Source organism: Carassius auratus, chromosome 39 (assembly GCF_003368295.1).
Source record: "Carassius auratus strain Wakin chromosome 39, ASM336829v1, whole genome shotgun sequence".
Classification (NCBI taxonomy): domain Eukaryota; kingdom Metazoa; phylum Chordata; class Actinopteri; order Cypriniformes; family Cyprinidae; genus Carassius; species Carassius auratus.
In genome coordinates this window covers 6,082,247-6,101,580 of record NC_039281.1, presented here as the reverse complement: position 1 = coordinate 6,101,580, position 19,334 = coordinate 6,082,247, and the positions used below count along the sequence as shown (strand labels likewise).

At 39.0% G+C, this 19,334-nt stretch overlaps 2 protein-coding genes across 3 annotated transcripts in view; both read right to left on the bottom strand.

The window, feature by feature from the left end:
- Window positions 1–4,617: 4,617 nt before the first annotated feature.
- LOC113058141 (thiosulfate:glutathione sulfurtransferase-like) lies at window positions 4,618–6,277 on the bottom strand. The gene is made up of 4 exons (XM_026225823.1): window positions 6,144–6,277; window positions 5,222–5,344; window positions 4,890–5,052; window positions 4,618–4,809 (listed from the first exon to the last, which is right to left on the bottom strand). Exons 1-4 carry the CDS (start codon window positions 6,154–6,156, stop codon window positions 4,755–4,757), a joined length of 354 nt encoding a protein of 117 aa, XP_026081608.1. The 5' UTR covers window positions 6,157–6,277; the 3' UTR covers window positions 4,618–4,754.
- Window positions 6,278–7,269: 992 nt separating this feature from the next.
- LOC113057747 (teneurin-2-like) overlaps window positions 7,270–19,334 on the bottom strand; it is a 45,740-nt gene continuing 33,675 nt past the window's right edge. For both annotated transcript variants that reach the window (XM_026225246.1, XM_026225248.1), the window contains 10 exons: window positions 18,800–18,820; window positions 18,439–18,668; window positions 16,385–16,539; window positions 15,231–16,120; window positions 14,064–14,239; window positions 12,838–13,073; window positions 12,385–12,681; window positions 10,030–11,647; window positions 9,390–9,520; window positions 7,270–9,247 (listed from right to left, as the gene is read on the bottom strand). In XM_026225246.1, coding sequence (XP_026081031.1) covers window positions 8,510–9,247; window positions 9,390–9,520; window positions 10,030–11,647; window positions 12,385–12,681; window positions 12,838–13,073; window positions 14,064–14,239; window positions 15,231–16,120; window positions 16,385–16,539; window positions 18,439–18,668; window positions 18,800–18,820 — 4,492 coding nt within the window. In that variant the 3' untranslated portion in view covers window positions 7,270–8,509. The remainder of the gene's footprint in view (window positions 9,248–9,389; window positions 9,521–10,029; window positions 11,648–12,384; window positions 12,682–12,837; window positions 13,074–14,063; window positions 14,240–15,230; window positions 16,121–16,384; window positions 16,540–18,438; window positions 18,669–18,799; window positions 18,821–19,334) is intronic.

Genomic DNA, 19,334 nt, shown 5'->3' with positions numbered 1-19,334 from the left:
TGCTCAAATGCTACTGACGTTAGAAAAGTGTATGCCAATTTATCGCATGTAATTTTAGAGACGGTCCCTAAATTTGAGACTCGTCCAACGTCAAGCCAACTTGCCTGTTTGTTTGTTTGTTTTTCTTTTTTTTTTTTACTTTTAGTTTTCTTTTCTCTTCGCTGGATTGCTGATGTACTACCCGGGCATAGATGTTAATCCATCAATTATGAATATTCAGCAATAGGGTTGCCACCCGTCCCTTAAAATACGGAATCGTCCCGTATTTGAGAACAAAATAGCGCGTCCTTTTTTGAATCAATACGGGACGGGGTTTGTCCTGTTTTTCGGAGTTGTCTTCAATGACAATGAAGCATCTCATTCAAAACACCCCACCGGCGTTCTGTTGAAGACTCGTCATATTCTGCCCGATTGGGTAAGACTCGCTGCCATCGTTGGATTGATTGGTTTGTTTCAGGTTCACGGCCAATCAGAGTCAGAGGAGGGCGGGTCAATTTGTCGGCGAGTGTCCTCTGTTGCGCACAGTGGCTTGTCAGATGTGTGACAGCATGCCTCGGGAGAACTCAATCATCTCCTGAGGCAGATAGTGTAATGACCGTGTTTTTATCACCTCAATAATTTTCTGATTGATTACATTAGATTTCATCGACTGCCTATTTGTTAAGAAATAATTTTAAAAATGTTAATGAATCATGTTATGGTATCATTTGTTGGTAACACTTTACAATAAGGTTCATTTATTAAACATTAGTGTATTAACTAACATGAACTAACAATGAGTAAGTAGGCTAATACATTTGTTACAGTATTTATTAATCTTTGTTAATGTTAATTAATAGAGATGAAGCTGTTCACTGATTGTTTATGTTAGTTCACAGTGCATTGACTACTAAGATTTTAATAAAGTATTATTAAATGTGGAAATTAACATGAGCAAACATGAACAACTGCTGAATAGGTGAAGTTCATTATTAGTTAATGTTAATGTAGTTAACTAATGAACCTTATTTTAAAGTGTTACCGATTTGTTTATTACAGTTAAGGTGTACAGTCAGTCAGACAAAGCATTATTTTTATAAGAGATAAGAGAGATATTTAATAATAAAAATATAGTTCCTATATGTGAAGCAAATAAACAACTTAACTAATTTAAATAAATGAATTCTTCAACATGTTATAGATTTAACAATAGACTATATAAAATAGATTAACTTACCAATAATAATAAAAAATTGTGTTTTATATGAATTTAGATATGTTTTTAGATGGGCAAATATTTTATCCAAAATCTGTGTTCACGCCACCTTACACCTCACGCCACGCCACATTACTAAAGTTAATTAGCAATTTCTCATCCTACTCCTTTCTAGGTTACAGCAGCAGAGTTTACGCAGGTGTACCACACGGTTATAAGTTATAGCTGAGGTTGTGTTTAACCGTGTGGTATTTTTTACGAAAACATGTTTTAAATTGTGATTTACCACCGCTGGCGCGCTGCTACTGCAGAGGGAGGCCGCCGACAGACCAGGATCTTGTCTTCACGACAACAATATCTAACTTCATGTTGAGCATAAATATAAAGCCTACTGATAAAGGACACTGTCAACAGTATTGACGGCAAAATATACTATGTTTGACAGGTGCAATGAGATAATTATATTATATCTCAATAAGAGATAATTTGAGTCAGTTCGGGAGTTCGGAGCGGGATCGCGAATCATATGAGTCAGTTTGGGGATCGCGAATCATTTGAATCAGTTCGGGAGTTCGTAGCGGTATCGCGAATCATTTGAGTCAATGGGGACCGCGAATCATTTGAGTCAGTTTGGGAGTTCGGAGCGGGATCGCGAATCGTTTGAGTCAGTTCGGGACTTCGGCGCGTTTTCGCGAATCATTTGAGTCAGTTTGGGGATCGCAAATCATTTGAATCAGTTCGGGAGTTCGGAGAGGGTTCGCGAATCATTTGAGTCAGTTCGGGAGTTCAAAGCGGGTTCGCGAATCATTTGAGTCAGTTTGGGGATCGCATCATTTGAATCAGTTCGGGAGTTCGGAGCGGGATCACGAATCATTTGAATCAGTTCGGGAGTAGCGGGTTCGCGGATCATTTGAGTTAGTTTGGGGATCGCAAATCTTTTGAATCAGTTCGGGAGTTCGGAGCGGGATCACGAATCATGAAAGATTCGCGCTAATAAATTTTCAAATTGGCCATAACCTTTAATTCGTTGCTCCCAACTTGGGTGGCAAGGCTTTCTTTTAGGGTGGCATTTGCCACCCCGGTTTCAGTTTCTCTCATTTTGCGACCTGGCCGTGTTTATCAAAATGCTGCTGCTGTCACAGAGCAGAGCAAACTCTCAAGAGTGCTGCTCATGCTCGACACTGCTCTCCGCCCCCTCTCCTGTGTTGTACCGTCACGTGACTCACCACTAGCGCTACCACCAGCAGTCAGGCGCGCGCACCGCTCAGCCGCGCATTTCTAACAGCAGTCAGTCAGAGGCAGAGAGAAAGAGGAGCGTTGTATGGCTGTATTTTCAGGCCTTTTTGTGTTAGCTGTGAAATGGATACTAGTTTCTATATTTAAACTACACCTAGATGTGCACCAGACTTAATTATTTTTATTATTTATTATTTTATCAATAGCTGATTCTCCAAGAGCAGTGGATATTACAAGGCGCCTATCAGAAATGATTGAAGGACCTGCAGCCTCTTTCCATAGTGGAAGATGTCGTCTTCAGGAATTTTGTACAAGGAGAATTTGTTTTGCATTGTGAAGTAAAACTTTGTGACTTTAAGAAAAAAATCTTGAAAAGAAATGCGCTAAAGAGGAGAAACATTTTTTTATTAACATGCTACTTGAAGAGAATTTGTTTTTACATTTTTTTATATTTGTGAAGTAATCATTGTGTAACTTTGTTTATTTAAATAAAACAGAAGTAACCAAAAGTTGTTTCTGAACAAAAGCTTTTGTAGTTCTGATTAATAACCCAAAATGCAAATCACAAAAACAAATTAAAAGTCATGAAAATTCATTTAGATTTAGGTTGAAGACTCATCCGCCTTAATTATTAAAAAGTATCTGTATTGGTATCGGTATCGACGATACTGGGCCTGTATTTACTTGGTATCGAATCGATCTAGCAAATCTAGCGGTATCGCACACCTCTAATATGTCAGTAAAACACACTTTCCTGTCCTATTAGCTGTTTTACTTTGCTCACGGCGCATACTCTTCAACAGTATGCAGATATGTTGTGCACGCTCTGTATCACTTCATCATAAATAGTCCGCACAAGAAATATGAGCATACATCGTGGTCATGAAATTTCCAAAAAGGTGATTAAAGCTGCAAACTTTGCAAGAACGTCGCTCAAATCCATGTACTAAAATATATTCTATAGGCCTAATTCGAGAATAGGCACAAAGGCACAAACTTATATGTATTTTTATTTGTAATTTAATGCATAGATAAATTTGAACACAGTGCACTTATACTAGTATAAGTGTACTGTGTTCACATTTATTTGTGCATTAAATTACAAAGTTTACAAATCTAGTAGAACATATATGAAAATTAAAATTCAAATGCATAAAATAAAAAAATATATATCCTGGCATTTATGTCTACTGTTGACTTCCAGCCATTTTCACATCTTTCTGCGTGTCTCATCCATTAGTATGCAATATTGGAGAGCAAGCATTGGGGAGTTTTGAAAAGTTGAATGAGCAATAAAGCTATAGTGAGCCCCTTTATAAAATACCTGGAGGTGTGGAATAATGCAAAAATTGTCATATTCACTCAGTATTACTTGTTCTAATTCACAAATATCTCAATTACAGTTTAGTAGAAATTAATTGTACTTAGTTGTGTTTTTGGAACGAAAACAGTCCAGTACATTATAGTCTAACACATTTTTATATTGAAATAATGAAGATTTCTGTGCCACCCCAGACTGGTTGCTGGCCCCTCCCTGGCCACCCGTATGAAAACGTCCTGGCTCCGCCACTGAAACGGACACACGCCACGCAGCTGAGACGCTTACGCCACGCATCCGGTGTGTCGCTGGCCTGAGGTGAAGCTAAAGTGCGCGTCTGAAAATTCTCCCGTTTGATGTGGTCATAAAGAGAGATACGGTGTTCCGCGTCTTAATAAATGCATTTCTTGGTAACAAAAAAAAAAAGGGACAAAAACTGCAGTTTTGAGTGGCACCCCCTGGCTCCACCCCTGCTCTTGGGGCAACCCATAATGAAAAAAAGCGTTATAATTGGTGTAATAACTATGCAACTTTTTCATAAGAATATCTCATATTTCATAGGAATATTGATCTATCATTTCTTTCCCTATTGAGTTGTTGTGTTTCCCCAAAATGCCCGTTAAACATGTTTTCCTGGTGTCCTCTACAGAAGACATATATGGAAATTATTTCCTGTTTCATAACAAAAGGTCATTTTCTTATTTTAAACCACATACATTTTTTTCCTGACGTTTTTTTTTTCTTTTACGACAACCATTTTGAAAACGGGACAGGACATCCCGACTATGACACGTATGGTCCCAGAGAAATTCACTAAAATATAATGTCTTCTACAGAGGAGGACCCAGGAGGTTAAAAGGCTAAGACAAGGACAACATTTATTTGTTTAATAATCAGACTTTATTAAAATACATGTACAAATATTATGATTAGTTGTATGAGAGTAAATTGGTCCCTGATTTAAGCTGGAATCTTCAGAGTATTCCAGGAGTTCTGACTCGATTGTCACTTGCCACCTTTTTCTGACCATTCCTTGTAGCCCCCTGCATAATTACGGGCACTGAGGACAGAGAAGGAATTATTGTTACGGCTTCAGTAAAACTGTGATAGTTTAAGCATTCATTATTCCAAGTTTCTTACTTCTTGAAGCCTAGGTTTCTGGCTTTCTCTGTCGCAAGAGCGCCACGTTTTCCCATCTGACAGTGGAAAACCAGTTCAGAGCTGTCCAGAGATGGCTTAACTACACCGAATTTAGACTGGAATTCAGCTGCGTCCAGGGACATGTCACTTTCTATATTTTCCACTAAAATTAAATAAATGAAAATTGCTTTTAGTACACGTTCAATACACTTAATGTACAATACTTTTAGGTAACCTAAAAAGTGATAATATCAAACAATAACAAATAACTAGATAGACAGACAGATAGTTTTTGCAACTAATGCATAATTTTTGTCAATCTTCTCTCCTACCTGGGATGTGAATGGAGCCTGGAATATGTCCTCTGTCTACTTCATCTTTAGTGCGCACATCCACAAGAAGCCCTGAACCCTTTGCCAAAAGATCTTTGAGATTGCTGTAGGAAATCTCCTTATCTATAGCAGAGAGGAATGAGTACAATCAAGCAGTTATCCTGTCACGCAATAAGCAACCTTGATTGAACGCAGTAATCACCAAAACTAATACTACAACAATATTACAGATATATATATATATATATATATATATATATATATATATATATATATATATATATATTATATGCTCTATATACTATATATACTATATATAATATACTCTGATGCAATGATACCATTTACGCGAGATATTATTTATGTGTTTGTAAATTGTTTGGTTAAGTTACCTTGTGAATACTACGATTTCAATTGTTTTGATGTATGGATGTTCAAGAATATGTTTTTACACGAGAATAATAATTAAATCATAACAAAACGCCAAGAAAGTATTGTTTCCATACACATAACCGTCTTTTTTTTCTTTCTTTTCTGCAAGTCATCCTTACGTCAAGATTCCAAGCTCTTCAAAACGACAAAGTAATGAAAATAACGACCAGGACACAAGTCTAAATATAACCTGCATATTAGGAGATGAATAAATGGAATTGAGAGAACAGGCACCGCAGGATATTAGCAAAGTGCACAAAACCTTCAGCTCGTTATACTGTAAGTAATCAAATGTAGAGATAATTGAAGTGTTTATCACAGGTGCACATGGGCACTGTCACCCTGACTACAACAGACACCGAAAACAGCAGCTGCTCGAAAACAACACGTACAGGTTTCCAGTAAGTTACTCAGAAACATTGAACAGAACTGCAGTTTCACACGTAGCTTTATTTAAATCCCTAATATTTTTACAAGGAAATACACTTACCGAGGCTTGCCATGTTGACGTTAAGATTCACCGGGTGGCAACACCTTTACTTCCTTGTCATTCAAATTTTCAGAAGCCATGCGTAGGCGTGGCCATGCAAAAAGGCACCGCCTTGAAAACTCCCCTCCGTGAGGCAACTTCACAATAAAAGACCCGTCGTTTCAAAATAAAAGACTGCTACATTGCGAACTGTGCACCTGTTGCACAAACGAATAGTAGTAGTAGTAGTGGAAATAATAATATTCATAATCGTGAAATATAAAGTCAGAATTAAAAAAAAATAATAATAAAAAAAGGCAGATTTGTGCGATGAAATGTTGCAATTACATTTCCTTATATTTTTATCCCATGGCAGAAAAAAAACCCATAATAATTGGAAAATGTAAACTAAAACAAAAAACAACAACCGAATTGCCAGATACAAACTTATAATTCTGAGGAAAAAGTCAGAATTGCGATATGTAAACTCGAAACTGATAAAGAAAGACAGTGAGAGAGAATGAAAAAAAAAAATCAGAATTCCTAATCTGAATTGTGTGATATAAACTATATAGAATTTAAAAAATAAATAAATCACAATTACGTTTTTTATTTTGTGGCGCTTCCATATATTACATCTGGATATGCTCAATAAATGCTTATTAAAGTAAAACATAGTATTATTACCATTGTGCATGTCCGAAAAGCCATAGTTTAACTGCAGTATCACGAAACATTTTGGTTAATATTACCAAAGTTTCACTTCAGTAAAATCTATATATTTGTCAGAAACTATAGTTTACCATGGTAAGGAAATGGTACACTCTCCACCCCATGAGACGTGGAAAAATGACATATTATAACCTGTGTGTGAAGACATTTACAAATACATGAGACTAGCCAAACTCACATGAATTAAACTATTTATTGGTAAGGTCTCAGAAGAGTCTCACTTGAGTAAGAATCATCCCTCAATACTGATTTGGTACATCATGACATCCATAATGAGTCTCTTCACAGTGGAAAGAATAAATTTCTATGGTTTGGGTTCTAGTACAGCAACAAAAACAAAAAAAACAAAAAAAAAAAAAACTGAACCAGACAATCAGATGGGGTATCAATATTATTCCATATCTGTGATATCTGAGTGTCACAAAAAATTATAGTGTTTCAATACCAGCTGTTGATTTGCACATAACAAGCCACCTTCTGTTAGAAATATAAAAGTTGATATTATGAACAATATTCTACTGTGCTGCATAAAGGTAAATCTATACAATGTACATACGGATATATTCTGAAAAACAAGTTTCACAGTTTTAAACTTTATTTAAAGTATAAACCATTTTAAACACTTTACATAAATTATTTCTGTATATGACTAGAATTTGCTTTGAAGCAAAAAAATCTAAATTAATACAAAAATGAAAAATTACTACGTATCGTACAAAGGAAAATAAACTCGACCATCAAAGTTTATCTTTGTAGCTAAAAGCAGTGACTCCTTTATGATTGTCAGAGTACTATGAATGATAAAAAATTGAAACAAACTAAGTAAAAATAAATAGTTTCTGAAACTAGTAACCTTTTAATCTGGAGACTGTGAGTGTTTTTTTTCTGATATCGCTATATAGAAGTGCCCTGGTGAAGGTCTCGTTACTCTAATGCGACTGGGACGTACAAAACTATCGCATCTAAAGCACACGCAGAACTTCACTGTTATCAGATACAATGCAAGTACTTTTCTATCAGTGATGAAACGAACTATGTCAGACTTGGTTGTTTTCATCACTTTTACTCCACTGGAATTTTCCTGAAGAAACAGTCTGTAGATGAGGGGTCTTGCTGCGGTGGCAACTGAAAGTTTAGCTGTGAAGAATGTGAGGCCTGAGACTGACATTTCTCTTGACGGATGTTACTCCTCAGTTCTGACGTCGAGACTGGGCCTCTCCAGATCATCTGGCACCAACATCCTCTCGGTAACCCAAAAAATATGGGTCAAAATATCTATTCTTTTTTAAAAAGGGGATTTTTCATATTTCAGCAACAGTAGCTCTGTTTTGTTTTTCAGTTTCTCAGTGCTTTTTGAGGTCCATAGTTGAAAAACAAAGACGAGGTCTTTCAAATTGTTCTTTTTTTTGCCAGAGGCAGTATTAACAAAGTTTTTGAATGTTCTTCTTTTAAAGGTCCCTGCAGCGTTCGGTGAGTTTCCCCATTAGTTCAATTATTCTCCGTGGGTTCAGGAGATAATAGAAAACAAAGCAAGGAAAAAAAGAGAAAGACGGAGCAAGAGAGAGAAAAAGATCGAGAAAAGAACTGAAAACTGTAAAGGTATAAGTGGAGAGAAAGCGAAATATAAAGAAACAGGATAACAGATGTCTGGACTGTTACCTCTTCCCCATCTCATTCTGTCTCAAGAACTGGATGTTAAAACTGTTGTCCGCTAGTTCAGGGTACTGTTCTACAGGTAAAATGTAGTACCCATCGTACCCCTGCACTTTCCCTGTTGAAAGGAGCTGCTGTCTCTCTCCTTCAGTCCACAAGCGGCTTCCCTCTTTATTATCCTGTGCCCGCTGCTGCTCTCGCAGCCAGGCTCCCAATAGCGCCCGCTGCCGCGCCAACTCCAACAGCCGGGCTCTCTCCTCATCCAGGACGTCCGACGCCAAACCATAGCGCACGCTTAGAGAAAGAGCTGGAACCTGGAACTCAACGGTGACTCCTCTTCGCGAGCGACCGCTTACCGTCACGTTGATCCCGCTTTCCAGTGCCTTGCGTCCATTGGTGAGTCCTAAAGCTAGGAGGTCACTGTCAGCTGAGCCGATCTTCACGAAGAAATGACAGTCATGGCCATCCTGAGTGTAGTGCGTCCCGTCTAAGTAGATGGCATTATCGAGCACTAGAGCCACCTTCCTGCTGTCATCGCTGGCCATGCTGGAGACCCCTGTGACCACGCGGCCTTCTTTCACTGCCAGCATCACTCCTCGTCCGATGATGGGGGTACTCGTGCCAAACCAGTGGCCTGGTTTCTCATGTTTGTTCTTGCGCTCTTTGTCAAGAAGCCGTCCCTCCAGAGCCATGAATGCTTGGTTGTGCCGTTCGGCTTCCTGCTGAACTCCAGTTATCAGCTGCAAGAAGAAAATTAAAGGTCTTGGTAAATGCACACGAGATCACCTAGTCCAGTATTCACAGATTTGCTACCTTTGGAAATACTAAAGTTGTTGTAATTGTATCCTGAGGATTTAATGTGGTATTATTGTGGGGACGCACCTGCCCATTTTCACTTTCTTGACTGGCGAAGAGCTCATATGGCGGATCCACAAAATAGTGTATGTGTCTGGGAAAGCCTGGGATAATGTTGCTAAGCTGGAAGCCAAACATGACCAGCCAACTCTTCACATCTGCAATGAAAAATACATAGAAAAGGAGTTTAAGCTTAAGCTTTTAGGGTTTGCAATAAAAAGGGCAATTGATTGATAAGTATTTATCAAAAACAAAATAAATTGTTGAGAAAACTGACCAAATTATGACATTTTGTGGTAGAGAAAACCATTGAATGGACAAAATTTGGCTTGGAAAAAAAAAAAAAAACATTTACATTTACACATTATCATTTCAAAAGGGGTCAGTTGGGAGAGATATTTTTTTCATGTTTCTGAAAGTAAGTCTCTTATGCTCACCAAAGCTGAAAATACAACAAATACAAACTATATAGAGGGGACCATCTCTACCTTATATAGTCTCTGAATATATAGTTTTTTTAATTTACATATTATTGAACATTAGCAAAAATAAAAACTATTACAATATTTTATAAGCCAATACTAACATTTAATTAACGTACATTTGACAGACTTAAATAACTAATGAGTTAGCTAATCGGCAAAGGCACCCAATTATAAACTCTCACCTGTGACATAGTTTTTGACATCCAGCATATCACTGAGAGGGTTATTATTCTTGAACATGTACAGGTTGAAGGGTGCCAGTTCTTTTCCGATCTTCTGCCACATGGTGTAATCTGGCGACGTCCATCTGGCCGCTAAAACATCATAGTCTCTCTGTGTGAAATGCACCAGCTTGGTAAGCGAGTCGTAAAGCCCACCGTGGAAGCCGATGACAAGCTGGAACTCAGGGTTGGAGTCGTGGTACACCTCCCCGTAAGCGGTGTATTGCACCTGTTTGATCATCTGCCCGTTGCTGCTGAAGACAGCCAGTGGTGTACCAGTGTTGTCAGAGGCGATGTAGTACTCCTCCCCACTGCTAACCTCCATGGCAAACAGATGGCCCTGCAGGTCATAGTACAAAGAGCTGATTTCTGAGCTGGAGTGGTTGAACACATGCGTGACCCGAGTCGGGTTGTTCAGGTCAGCATAAAAGAACTGGAGGTGCTGACCCAGACTGTTCTTAGTAGACACCCTGCGTCCGAGTCCATCGTAACGGTACTGGACGCTCCATCCTCCAGCTGCACGGCTATAGGCGCGCACCAGCTGGCCTTTAGAGTTGTAGTCAAACACATCACCGCCCCTCTGACTCAGGTAACCGTCCTCGTCCAGACGGTACTGCACGTCACCGAGCCGTGTGATGCGGTCTCGTAGGTCATAGCGGAGCGGCATGAGTCGGGCGCTGTTACCCGGGTTGAGCAGGTGTAGGTTGCCGTTTAAGTCGTAGCTGTAGCGCCAAGTGGACCAATCGTTCACCTTAACACCACTGAGCTGTCCATCACCATCGTATTCATAGCGGTACTGAGTGGTGTTGGCATAGGGGCCGATCTTTAGCTCTCGCTTGATTACTCTGCCCATGTTGTCGTACTGCACCGTCATCCAGTACATGAGAGAGCGGAAGATCTCATACTGAACCTCTTTGATTCGGCCGTGCGCATCGAAATGCTTGCTAAGGGTCATGACGGCAGTGGTGATTATCTGATTGATGTCATAGTAGATGACTCCAAACTTTCCAAAATGCTCCACTTTTCCGGAGATCTCGTCATAGCGGTATAGATCCACAGGAAGTGGCGTCTCGCTGATTACTGGCTTCATGCTTGCGATTCTGAAACTATTATCATGGTAGGTGTAGTCGAAGCGCGCGTTCACCATACCTTCCTCTGAGAAGCGATAGATCTGTTTGTCGATTAGGGGACCCATTTTACGATAGCGTATCGTGCACGAAAAGCCACCGCTTTGCAAGTTGACCATTTTTAGCACGCCGGCTGTCTCATCGTAGCCAAAGGTGATGGCTGTGCTGTCATACAAGATCTCGGAGAGCTTGGCCAGCTTGCCGTATTTGTAGAGGACACGACGGCCGGTACCCAGGAAGTAGGCGGCCTGGGGGCGCCCGTCCTCGCTGAAGTCATAAATGATGGACGCGTTGCTCTCGGGCGGGTTGTAGGTGTTGCGGATGTAGCCGATGGAGACGTGAGTGAACATGGTGTGACGGGCAACGCTAGGCATGGTGACAGCCGTGATGCGGTTGGATGCATCGAATTCAAAGATGTATTGTCTCTGACTCTGCAGGAGCAGCACCATGGACTGTAGAGAGAAGTATTATCAGAATGTCTTTATCACATTGATATTAATTAACAACAACATCTTTAAAAGGCTCTCATAATTAGAAATGAAATCATTCAACAGAATTTCTGTGGTAAATTTTGGAAAATTGTATTTACAAATTGATTACTGGAGGAATTTTGTAATATATGGTGTACTTTTTGACTATATTATATATGTCTACGGTATACTGTATATACACTTACCTATTATAACTAGTGTTATTGTATTACTATTTATAAATTATAATTAGTAATATTTTGAATTTGCTTTATTTTCATTTTCATTTTTTATTTATTTAAAGAAATACTTAAATTTCTAAATTCAAAAAATATATATTTTTAATGGTTTTACTTTTAGTTAACAATAACAACCTGGACTATAATCAAACATGACTTTAGATTTTTTTGTTGTTGATTTTTAATTATTAATATTGTTTCCCCCCTGTTTTTAATGTTAAATCACGCACAATTGTTTTAAATTATATGCTTAAAAAATGAGGAAAAATTGGCAATTAAAAAGTATGTGTGTATATATATATATATATATATATATATATATATATATATATCTCAATTCTTATTCATGGTATTTTATCTGACTACACATTTTATTTGTAGTATTATATTATATTTTAAGCAAATCAAATGAAAAATATTGTTTAAAAAAAAAACAATAATCCTAATAACCTTTAACCTAATTTCACTTAATAATCTCACCTTGTCCAGGTAACTGTAGCTCCAGACCTTTCCATCCACAAAAGAGCGTGAGAGAATTCGCCCCTGTGGGTCAAACTCCGTTCTCTCACTCATACTCCCTCGGTGCAGCCCCACTAGCTGTCCTGTACTGGAGTAAGACACATTCACCACTGCAAGGCTGCTGCTCGGCTGCCATATCGCAGGCCTGCCCTGGGCATCATACGTGATCCTCAGAGTGAACTTCCTGTGGTCGTCATAGATCTTCTCAGTCCGTGTGTTCCTATCAAAATCTATCGACAGGAGGTTGCGCCCATGTGCCTGCAAACAAAAATTTGATATGAAAACCTCTCAGTTTGGTGAAATTATTTAGTTACCTATTAGATAATCAAGTAGGATTATTTGATTGCATTTGCACTGGTATGTACTGTAAAACTAATGTATTACAGTATTGATTTTAAAATCTCGAGTGCCCACCCGAAGCTTCCTGCCGAACACAGTGACCTTGCCCTTTGACAGTTCTTTGCGCAGCCTCCACTCGATGGAGTTCAGACCGTTATCAGTGGGAAGGGTGATGTTCCTACGGCCGATGGTGGGACTCACTGATCCTGCCAGGATATGGGGCTCGGTGTGGTAACTGATGCCCATCCCATTGGCGTACATTACCCTCAAAGTGCCATTATTACACAATTGGTAGCTGTTCCGTACTTGATCTGCAGGGGGCAATAGAGTTACATAAAAATTACCATTAAATTAAGAACACAACAAAATATTACACAACAAATTTTCAACATGACAACAGAACAAAATGACATCTACAAAAAAGGCTTGATTTATTTTGAACTCATGAAAGGGCTGCGGGGCATTCATCAGCTCAAGAACTGTCTGACTGTCTTAAGATCATGAAAGATAACAGAGCAGTGCTTTGTTTATAACAAATGATGTGGAGCCTCAAATCTCCTTGTTTCAGAGTGCCGCAAACATTTATTATGCTTCAGAACATCCACTATAAATAAATTACAAACCATGAAACTAATTTACGAGCAAAGGTACGGTACAAAATAATTTGAGATAATATAGTTTATAATTCATATGGAAACCTTTTAGAGGTGTTTAGTCAATTTATTATTCACCCCATTAGTGTGTCAAGATTAGATTTAAATGCATGATCTGAGGAAGGTTCTCCATGGATTCAATCCTCTGTAATCCTTTCAAAAAGGTTCCTCCCTCATCCTGTATTATGTCTGGTTGTATTGAAGTTTGAGGGGTTTTTTTTTCTGCCATGGGAAGGAAGTAAAACATTCTTGCTCTCTCCCTCTGTCTTTCATTCCTTTCATCTTAACAGATGAAATAAGCTTTGGGACAGTGGGGTTTGTGGTCGAGGGCAGATGGAAGACAGCGAATATTTCCTTGGGATAAGGTAATGAATTTGTCTCGAATCATATGCATCACAGCAAAACACAACTGGAGCGCCAGGCATGGGAGAGAAAAGAAATGCTGTTTCTGCACCGGATTTGGCTTCCAGCCTCCCACATGGATGTCGGGGGTATCTTTATCTTGTAAGTTTGTGCACTAATATATAAAACGATTAAGCTAAAAATTTAATGAAATATGAAACCAACCAAATGGAGCAAAGTATCATTTACAAAAGGATTTCTGAAACCCAAAATAGCAATTCAAAAATGACTACTGAGCAGACGTACCTTGCACAACAGTGTAAGAGGCTTCTACTGACGAAAGATTAGTGATAACAGTGATGTCATCATCTCTGTTGGAGCTCTCAATGTCGATGTTGATGGATTTTTCGATCTCCCTATGCAGACTTGTAACCATCCCCGTGGGGTACGTCACGTTGGTTAGTCTCCCTTCACTGTCATACCTGAAAATAGACTAAATGTTAGCAAAAGCCATTTTAAAGTTCATGTTTGTAAAACAAAACACTGGAAACAATCATAATTGTGCCCAATCTTTGACCATCTTAAAAAATAAAAAACCGTGTATCCTCTACACAATCACTTCATAGAGGTTCAGTGCTATCCTTGCCTATCTCTCGCTCTCTCTCTCTGTGTGTAACATTACATTAGGGAGCAGAACTGGATCCTGCCACAGATCTGTCACAGTCTGGCTGATGTCTGAGGAGTTTGGGGAATTCTGCTTTCTCAGGAGCAAGTTTGCTCTGTCCTGTTCCTGGAGATTTACTTTCCTGCAGTGTTCCAACTCTAATCAAACACACCAGAAAAAGTTAATCAAGATCTTCAGGTTCCCTTGGAAATTACAGGCAGGTGTGTTGCAGGGTTGCAAGAGAAATCTGCAGGAAAGGGAGGAATTTATCCAGCCCTTTTTTCAAAGGCAAATAGATATTCCTACTGGATATCTCTAGCCTTCAACCACATTGTTCCATGACACAAGTTTGTGGTTGGTACATTTTTTTTTTACTGTTTCTGAAGAAGTCCTTTAAGCTCAGTAAAGGTTAAATATAAAATATACAAATATTTTCTAAAAATAATAATTATATATATATATATATATATATATATATATATATATATATATATATATATATATATATATATATATATATATATATATATTTTTTATATATACTTTTTTTCAGGATACTGTAATGAATAGAACATTATGTTCTATCATATATGATATGTAACATTATAGATATTATTACTGTCATAATGATCAGTTTAATACATCTAAAACCTACAATCAATCAAACAAACAAAAAACATATTTGCTTTTCTCTTTGGGCTGATTGGAATGTGGAGACAATGCTATATAAAAATTCCTTTAAGTGTTTCATGCATATACAAAATTAAATGTACAGGCAACACATCATAAACAGATACACGGCAACTTACTCATAAAAGGTTGTCCAGCCAGTCTCATCAGCCTTGGTGGCCAACAGGCCAGTGTTTCCATTGTATCCCAGCAGAACAATCTCCTGGTTAAGAGCAGAGATGGAGCGCAGGCTTCCTGCAGGATCCAGTCCTAGCGTAACCACCTGATTCTCGGGCTGCAGGATGAGCCTGAGCAGTCCTGCACCACCCTGCCCTTCCCCGTCCCTCCACACTTTCACCGTATTATTGCAGTTATCCACCACTGTGGCCAGCTCTCCATCAGGGCCGTAGCTGAAATTGTAGAGGGGCAGACCCGTTACAAGACTGATGGTCTGAAGGTGGAGACCCTCCTCGTTAAACACATACAGCTCTTGTTCCTGAGGGGACGCGACCTCATATTGGCCCAGTGCTGAAGGCCCTGGTCGGTTAGTGCGCACAGCACGGATCCGAATGTTATTGAGGTCTGCAATGTAGAGCGTGCCATCCGGTGAGACGGCCAGAGACATTGGGGAGTTGAGGTTGGCGTCTGTAGCATATCCGTCGTCTCCTGCAAAGCAGTTACAGTTGACGTCGTTCTTGCAGTCGCACTCTGACGCAGCGCCAGCCAGAAGTGACATCTCTCCATTGGTGCGAACTTGCCGAACACGGTTGATCTTCTTCTCATCCGTCTCGGCGATGTAGAGCACACCAGTATGAGAGATGGCGATAGCCGTGGCGCTCTCCAGGGCCGAGTGGATGGCTAATTTACTAAGGGAATAGTCAATGCCAGGCACCTGGCAGTGCATGGGACGCCCTGCGATGATACTCACTTGGTGGTTTTCAGTGATGCGTAGGATAACGTTGTTCTCTAGCACATACAGAGAGTTATCCATGGGGTTTACTGCCAAGTCGGTGGGCCACTCCAAGCGTACCTGCATAAAAAAAAAATATTGAACGTTTTTAAGTTAATCTTTTTAGATTAACCATGCAATTTTCTTATATAATTTTCTGGGTTTCTGATTAAGTTTTGCATGCCTGCTAGACATGATTAATAATTGCACATCTGCACTTTCAGTTCAGAGGGTCTGTTTTGAAGATTTAGGATTTAAAGGAGTAGATTTTATGATCAAATGAATCATCCAAGTTCCTGTTTCTGCCTGTGAATAATTTATAACATGGGTTGTAGGCGTGCTGACCTGACTGACATCCATGCTGGAATCGCAGCTCAGTGGGCGCACAGCAGTGAGATCATTGCCGCCCAGGAGAGTAGAGATGATGCCGTTTTGATCCACCTTCCTAATCATGGTGGCATCCACAAAGTACATAAGCCCGTTTTTATCTACAGCAATACCTGAAAAGAGAAAAACAAACAGGTAAAGTGTCAAGCAGGAAGTTCAGGGGTGACACCGACTCACAAACCCTTGTTTATTTTACTTCTGCTTTTCCTAATGATCAAGTGGATCTTTGATCTGGTTTCAACCTGTTCTAAGTTTATCTTCAGGTGCTGCTCAATTTCCCTCCTGAGCCCCTGCCCTATATAAGCTAGCAAATAATACACGTCCATCAGGCTTCACTCCTGTGTCAACCCATCAATTCCTCTTATCAGACACCAGAGGCAGAGCAGATGAGAATATCTCAAAGTGCTGACAAGAAGATGCTCATAGAATGGACCTGTGTAGGTGTACGATGCAGAGGGGTTTGAACAAAATGATGGGGAGACAAAGAGCATGAAGGGAGAGACTGAGTACACTTGACTGAGCCTTTTCACTGTGAAGTCATTTGGGAATCAGTAATGAGGCCTGTGTAGTCTGTCACCTCTCTACTCTCTCCCTCCAGAAGCTCAAATTCACCGTCACATACAGAAAATGTGACAATGTGATATCCTTGACAGTTTGGTGCCAGACTGGCTATTTTTTTCCATACACCAAACCTGGAATTCACTTTTCAAACCTGCTATAACTTATCATTGTAGCTTTAGCTTTTACTTCCTCGCTGCTATATTTGTTTTCGATTGAATACGTTGTGCTTCAATTCCAGTTTGAACCGAATTCAATTTGACTGTTGATCTTTGAATTTGTTACCCATTATGTATATGCGAAATTCAAAATTCATAAAATAATTTTTTGATATTTTTGAAGTGAAGTGACACTCAGCCAAGTATGGTGACCCATACTCAGAATTTGTGCTATGCATTTAATCCATCCAAAGTGAACGAACACACACACACACACACACACACACACCAGTGGGCAGCCATTTGTGCTGCGGTGCCCGGGGAGCAGTTGGGGGTTCATTGTCTTGCTCAAGGGCACCTTAGTCTAAGTCTATCGTGGTATTGCCAGCCAGAGATTCAAACCCATAACCCTAAGGTTAGGAGTCAAACTCTTTAACCGCTAGGCCACCACTTCACCAACTGCTTTATCAATCATGAAATAGAATAGACCCAATAAAAATAATTTCAGTTTATATATAACAAGCTTGGAAAATGTTGCTCAGTTGCTGCTCTTTAACAGTTCAGGAGATTTAATAAGTTCTGAGATACTTTTCCTCAAAGTATCAACTTTGTTTCAGATGTTACTCCACTTTATGAGGAAAAACTAGATACAAATGAGACAACTGACATACAGTAATAGAGTGTATAGCTACCATATAAAATTAATATGGATAGCGTTTGATGATAAATATTCATTTAGTCCACCCATTTTAAACAAAAAAGTTGCATTCAAATCTGCAAGAAAAGATCTGTCACCACTGAGAACATCTTAAACATTCATCTGAAATATTCATTAGAACTCATTATGATTTCTCTTTCTGTGTGATCTACCTAAACACTAACGCTGTTTAATACAGAAATATGCTCGCTTACAGCTCTGAACTGTAACATGCGAATAAAAGAGCCACCGCATTAAGTAACATTATCTTTGAGAAACAGACACAGAGAGATAGAATACCAAGAGACTCAAATAATCGAAGCTGGAGACTCAAACTCCCCATAGCACATTCAGAAATTAATTAATAGCTTAAGGTTGAATGTTCTCTGTGATTGTGGAAGCAGCTGGATAAGGCTCTCTTTATCCATGTTAGCTGTCACTGCTACAAAGGAAGCAGATGTATAGACAGCCTGCAGAAACATTTCTTCACCTCAGACAGAGACATTAGTGTGATTTCATCTGATGTGAAGGGGATAACCCATGCAATAAGCAATAAGTTCTAGCTTCTGTTTTGGTTCCCTTCAATGCTTCAACCTCACCTTTGGGGCTCATGAGAGTGGCTTCTACAGCTTTGCCCCCGTCCCCACACCTCTCGTCGAAGGGCAGGCACTGTTCTCCCGTGCCCGCCACCACTTCGGCATTGTCGGCCAGCAGTCTTCCCCCTGTGAGCGATCGCACCTTGTAGATTCGCCGAGAATTTGTGTCAGAGATGAACAGAGCCCCAGAGACTGGGTCCACAGCCAAGAAGTACTTATGAGTCGGGTTGTTACTATGAAAAATTAGGTCATTACTAAGTCAGTGATGCAATAACGCAATTAGGCATAATGTGTTGCTCTATCACTATATTTATGTTCAGTGAATAATCTTTTAAGTTAAAAAGGAATAAATTTAAAGGCCCACCTGTGTCGAAAATCCTTATTTCTGTAAATGAAGAAAATAAGAATCACAATTATGATTCCAATGTAATATGACAAAATATATATTGTATGTTTTATTTAAGACTAAACTGCTAAAAAAAAAAAACTAAAACGTTTTGGAAATTACCTTTCATGTAAGTGAAAGGTTTCAGTGTGTAACAACTCTTAAGTGGATGAAAACATCCTGCAAAGTTTTAAATCTGAAAGTGTACCATGTATAAAGTTTTTTTAATGAGTCGACTCTGAATAATTGAAATGAGTAATTTTTAAAACGCCATTTTATGTTGACGTCAACATGAAACATTTGCATATTGCCCGACCACTTGTTTTTCTTTTCGCATTGGTCTGAATTTTTTAAAGTTTTAAAATTGCTTGTTTTATTTTAGTTATTATTTTTCTTAACGATTATTTTACTTTCTTTTATGTAAAGCACTTTGAATTACCATTGTGTATGAAATGTGCTATATAAATAAACTTGCCTTGCCTTGCCTTGAATGAAGATGCAAATTAATTATTTA